Genomic DNA, 6,096 nt, shown 5'->3' on the forward strand with positions numbered 1-6,096 from the left:
GATTTGCAAATTTAGACCAGGAACTCAGATATTTATATATACTCGATATTTATTCTATTCTGTGGTAAGCCCCGCCCACTGGGCGGGACCTCCTGAAGTAGAAGATAAAGTTGTTTGTATCAACACCTCTTGTTTTCTATCACTCCTTTAACGGGATATTAGCCTCCTATTGTCCCTGTCTCACTCTCTCTTCCTTGAGGACCTGATGACATCAGAATGCTCTGGGCGTCGACCTCTCCAGAGATTCAAAATTCCATTATAAACCACAGGAAGGTTGAACTTTAACCCTCCTGTTTAAAGAAGCTCTTTCTTTTCACACTTTGTCTCTTTAAATCTTTCTCTTCATCTTTTGTCCTGCTCAGAATCTTCTCTCTGTCTTTGATCCAGTGCTTTGTGTCTTTAAGATGAAGCTGCACGACGCTCTGTGGTCCTGAACTCCAGTGTCTGACGTGTGAGAGAGCCTCTGGTGCAGTGGCTCTTTAGTCTCACTGTGTGGCTCTTTAGTCCTCTTGTCCTCTGAGCTGGTGGGCTCCTCTTGTCCTCTGAGCTGGTGGGCTCCTCTTGTCCTCTGAGCTGGTGGGCTCCTCTTGTCCTCTGAGCTGGTGGGCTCCTCCTCTTGTCCTCTGAGCTGGTGGGCTCCTCTTGTCCTCTGAGCTGGTGGGCTCCTCTTGTCCTCTGAGCTGGTGGGCTCCTCTTGTCCTCTGAGCTGGTGGGCTCCTCTTGTCCTCTGAGCTGGTGGGCTCCTCCTCTTGTCCTCTGAGCTGGTGGGCTCCTCTTGTCCTCTGAGCTGGTGGGCTCCTCTTGTCCTCTGAGCTGGTGGGCTCCTCTTGTCCTCTGAGCTGGTGGGCTCCTCTTGTCCTCTGAGCTGGTGGGCTCCTCCTCTTGTCCTCTGAGCTGGTGGGCTCCTCTTGTCCTCTGAGCTGGTGGGCTCCTCTTGTCCTCTGAGCTGGTGGGCTCCTCTTGTCCTCTGAGCTGGTGGGCTCCTCCTCTTGTCCTCTGAGCTGGTGGGCTCCTCTTGTCCTCTGAGCTGGTGGGCTCTTCTTGTCCTCTGAGCTGGTGGGCTCCTCCTCTTGTCCTCTGAGCTGGTGGGCTCCTCCTCTTGTCCTCTGAGCTGGTGGGCTCCTCTTGTCCTCTGAGCTGGTGGGCTCCTCCTCTTGTCCTCTGAGCTGGTGGGCTCCTCTTGTCCTCTGAGCTGGTGGGCTCCTCTTGTCCTCTGAGCTGGTGGGCTCCTCCTCTTGTCCTCTGAGCTGGTGGGCTCCTCTTGTCCTCTGAGCTGGTGGGCTCCTCTTGTCCTCTGAGCTGGTGGGCTCCTCTTGTCCTCTGAGCTGGTGGGCTCCTCTTGTCCTCTGAGCTGGTGGGCTCCTCTTGTCCTCTGAGCTGGTGGGCTCCTCTTGTCCTCTGAGCTGGTGGGCTCCTCTTGTCCTCTGAGCTGGTGGGCTCCTCCTCTTGTCCTCTGAGCTGGTGGGCTCCTCTTGTCCTCTGAGCTGGTGGGCTCCTCTTGTCCTCTGAGCTGGTGGGCTCCTCTTGTCCTCTGAGCTGGTGGGCTCCTCCTCTTGTCCTCTGAGCTGGTGGGCTCCTCTTGTCCTCTGAGCTGGTGGGCTCCTCTTGTCCTCTGAGCTGGTGGACACCTCTTGTCCTCTGAGCTGGTGGGCTCCTCCTTTTGTCCTCTGAGCTGGTGGGCTCCTCTTGTCCTCTGAGCTGGTGGGCTCCTCTTGTCCTCTGAGCTGGTGGACACCTCTTGTCCTCTGAGCTGGTGGGCTCCTCTTGTCCTCTGAGCTGGTGGGCTCCTCTTGTCCTCTGAGCTGGTGGGCTCCTCCTCTTGTCCTCTGAGCTGGTGGACACCTCTTGTCCTCTGAGCTGGTGGGCTCCTCTTGTCCTCTGAGCTGGTGGGCTCCTCTTGTCCTCTGAGCTGGTGGGCTCCTCCTCTTGTCCTCTGAGCTGGTGGGCTCCTCTTGTCTTCATCTGCTCTGAGAAGGTTCAGCTCTTGCTTCTTGATTGGTACAAATGTGTCATCCACAAAGTGAAACCAAAGCTTTGGGGCGGAGCCTGTAAAGGAGGCCAAACTGAAAGAGCTTCTTTAAACAGGAGGTTAAAGTTCAACCTTCCTGTGGTTTATAATGGAATTTTGAATCTCTGGAGAGGTCGACGCCCAGAGCATTCTGATGTCATCAGGTCCTCAAGGAAGAGAGAGTGAGAGGGACAATAGGAGGCTGATGGCCCATTAAAGGACTGAAAGAAAACAAGAGGCTGTTTATTTAATGTTTTTTAATCGTTAATATTCATTGTTTTCTGCTGTGCCACGTCACCAGAGAGTTCCTGGTTTGAATCTCACCTTTTCTTTCTTTTTTAGGTCTAAGACTTTGACTTTGGTTCAGTTCAGCTCCACGAACTCAACACTTCACCTGGAACAGAGGAACCGACCTGAGGAGAACATCTACAACTGAACCAGGACCAGGACCAGGACCAGGACCAGGACCAGGACCATGACCAGGACCAGGACCAGGACCAGGACCAGGACCAGGACCAGGACCAGGACCATGACCAGGACTAGGACCAGGACCAGGACCAGGAACCGAGTCAGGACCAGGACCAGGACCAGGACCAGGAATAGGACCAGGACCAGGACCAGGAATAGGACCAGGGGCAGGACCAGGACCAGGACCAGGACCAGGACCAGGACCAGGACCAGGACCTGAACCAGAACCAGAACCAGAACCAGAACCAGAACCAGGACCAGGACCAGGACCAGGACCAGGACCAGGACCGAAACCGAAACCAGGACCAGGACCAGGACCAGGACCAGGACCTCTAAACATTTCAGGAGAGGTGCCAGGGAATTATTCTTTAAAGACAGAGACTTGGGAATCGTCTGCATAAAAGAAGAAATAATATGTATCAAGCTCATGTACAGCTCTGTGTTCTCTACAGCCCCCAGTGGTCAGCTCATGTACTGCCCCCAGTGGTCAGCTCATGTACAGCTCTGTGTTCTCTACTGCCCCCAGTGGTCAGCTCATGTACTGCCCCCAGTGGTCAGCTCATGTACTGCTCTGTGATCTAAATCTGTGTAAATGTTTTATCATAATAAGGCACAAAACATAAAGACTTGAGTTTAGCTTTAAAAGAGTCACAAACCAAAGCAAAAATAATCAAACATTTCAAAAGATACAATATTTTAAATCCATTGAACCTGCTCCACTAGAACTCATGTTACTGTGACGTATCAAAGCTCACATGATCTTTCCTCCACTTCAGCTTGAACTCATCTCAAATGTGCAGATCAAATGCAATTCACAGTGTATTTATTTATGAGTTATCAGAATAACTAGATCAGAATACAGGAATTGATATCATTTCTGTTGAAAACGTCTTGGGAGAGGACCCCCAGACCCCCTTAAGAGTGTGATTCATGCAATAATAAAAAGAACTAATGCTAATGCTACGTCTTCACAGCCCCACATATTTATTACAGTGTGAAAGGGGCGGGGCCCTAATTATTAATATGCAAAGGTGACTTGTTAAACTCCTTCAGAGCTCCAGAACCAGGCCACAGCTCCTGCACCTCTTCGTTTGCTTCATCATACGACTGGAACTCTATCTCTGGGCGGACTGGAGGGTATCCCTTCTCACAGAACCTCAGGCTCTGTCGCAGATCGTTGTCAGGGAAACGCAGCACCTGAAAACACAGAATGAGTCACTTCAGGACGAGCAGCACCAGAGCCCTGTGTCTGCTCCAGGTTCTTCAGGAGTTTTTAAGCAACATTTGTATCAATGAAATGACCACGATCCCAAACAGACGATCAGACTTCAGACCTCAGTCTGGTCCATTATGGGCGTCGCCACAATCAGCCAATTATGTCAAATGATATTCAACAATTGTTCTTAAAACAATATCATTTGTTCAGAATTATATATATATATATATATATATATATATATATATATATATATATAGGATACTTTTCTTCGTACTCCTGAGCCTCATAGAAAAGCCGTAGGAAAAATGTCTAAAATGGGCGATTTCTTCATCGCCCATTTCAGTGTAATGTTTACACTACGGAGCTACGCTGGTTACCGTGGAGACACAGACATGTGCGGAAGTGTGAATGAGCTGCCGTGGCTGTGGCTGCTGTGAATAAAAACTATATTAATCCAAGACATATGATGTGTCAAACTCTGTAACCACGACAACAAACACACCAAAGAGGAGTGTTCAGTTTATTACCTGGACAAGGCTAACGCTAAGGATTAAGAATGGCTTCTGTTCATTCAAATATGCTTTTGTTATGAGAAAACTCATGAAAGAATGTTATAAAAGACACGTCTAAGAACAACTTTCCAACAGCAATAATGTCTGTGATGATGAAATATAAAAATGTCAATGTTACACACGTAGTTCAGAGTCACTAATGCCACTGAAGCTGTTTGATCAAACACCAACAACTGTTTGTGTTTTTATATTCTACAGTCAATGTAAAATATATATTTTATATATTTAATATATGGCCATAAAAAAAAACTAAAAAAACATGGTGATGTCAAATAGCGCCCCCTATATGTTGCACCACCAGCCGCCCCCGCTTTAATGTGTGAAAAATAAAAAGTGTTTGTACCTGATCTTTCTGGCTCGGACCATCCATGACCAGAGCCAGAGTCACATGGTCCCACACATAAAACTCCTTTGGCACTTCAGAGGCTCGAAGAAGGTCGTCCTGGACCAGCTTAAATCTGAAATGAACAGAAGTTTAATGAAACAATCAAATCAAAAACATCAGGTTTAGGCAGGATCTCGTTGACGTGTTTACTTCCTGTAGCATCGTTAAGGGTCATGTGATGTGTCTTATTGTCTGACTCCGCCTCCTGGGTTGTGCAGGTGCAGATGTGGAGTTACCTGTGGGTGTTACTCATGGCCTGTGGTCTCCAGAGGAAGTGTGGCTCTGGCTCAGCTCTGAAGGCACAGATGCTGTTCTCCTGCTCCACCAGCAGAGGGTGTCGTGAGAACCTCTTATCAGATGGACTGTGGACCAGCACCACATACATCACTTCCTGTTTGTGCAGCACTGTCTTCCACACTCTCATGACAGGGGCCCGCCCTGCACAGAACTGCAGTAGATTCATGTTAAACCGGTGTTTTTCAGAGTAAAGGGACAGTGTGTCTCACCTGCTCTTTGTACCGGTCCAGGACGTCCTTCAGGTCAAAGGTCAAACGATACGAGCCGTACCTGGAGCTGGATATGAAGGCAGGAGACGAGGCGAACTTTGTGAGGAGCCCTGGTTCTACCTGCCCCTCCCCCCCAGCCTCCTCTTCTTCTACCTCCCCCCCAGCCTCCTCTTCTTCTACCTCCCCCCCAGCCTCCTCTTCTTCTACCTCCCCCCCAGCCTCCTCTTCTATGCCGCCCGGGCGGACTCTCTTCATGGTCCTGGTCTCAGCGTCTCTCAGATCTTCAGGAGTGACCGTCAGACTGAACCAGACCCGTCCACTGTTCTTTGGATCTCTGAATCCTCCGTCAGATTTGATCCCCTTTAAACCCGGCAGATCAGTGCTGTGGCTCAGACGAGTCGCATGAATCTCTGGCCTGGGATAATCTGGAATGGTGTATGGACGGTTTGCTGAAATCTTTGACAGAGAATCGTTGTCTGTCCGACCATTTAGTTCCAGTAAAGTCAGATGTCTGTTCTCTTCTGTGTAAGTCGCCATGGCAGCCTCTGGGAGCTTCTGTGAGGACTGTTGTCATGAACATGGCACTAAAGCCTCTCTTCAGACTCCTCCTCCTCTGAGTCACAATGGTTTGTGGTCAGCCTCTTCTGGATATATTCCCATTTTGTAAGAACAAGTCTGATCAGTTTGAAGCATTAAAGCAGCACAGTGTAACATTCCTGGTCCTGGAGAAGCAAATTAAACTAGTTACTTTAGAACTTTAGAACTTGCCATTGTCTGGAACGTTAGAGTCAAAGTAAAGTTTTAATTCTATAAAAACACAGATAATGAAGTAATTGTAAATCCATAATTAATCAATATCTTCCACACTTTAAGTTATTCAAAAAGTGACGCATTTTAAAGCACATTTTAATACCAAATAAAAGCAGTTTTATATTTTT

General features: G+C 48.6%; 1 protein-coding gene across 1 annotated transcript; it reads right to left on the reverse strand.

Moving 5' to 3' along the window:
- Positions 1-2,886: 2,886 nt before the first annotated feature.
- On the reverse strand, positions 2,887-5,695 carry LOC140376553 (uncharacterized). The gene is made up of 4 exons (XM_072462030.1): positions 5,159-5,695; positions 4,889-5,100; positions 4,611-4,725; positions 2,887-3,673 (listed from the first exon to the last, which is right to left on the reverse strand). Exons 1-4 carry the CDS (start codon positions 5,693-5,695, stop codon positions 3,488-3,490), a joined length of 1,050 nt encoding a protein of 349 aa, XP_072318131.1. The 3' UTR covers positions 2,887-3,487.
- Positions 5,696-6,096: the final 401 nt, after the last annotated feature.

The sequence above is a fragment of the Eucyclogobius newberryi genome, unplaced genomic scaffold, assembly GCF_026437365.1.
Source record: "Eucyclogobius newberryi isolate DKJ021-1_F unplaced genomic scaffold, fEucNew1.0.hap1 SCAF_37, whole genome shotgun sequence".
Taxonomy (NCBI): Eukaryota; Metazoa; Chordata; class Actinopteri; order Gobiiformes; family Gobiidae; genus Eucyclogobius; species Eucyclogobius newberryi.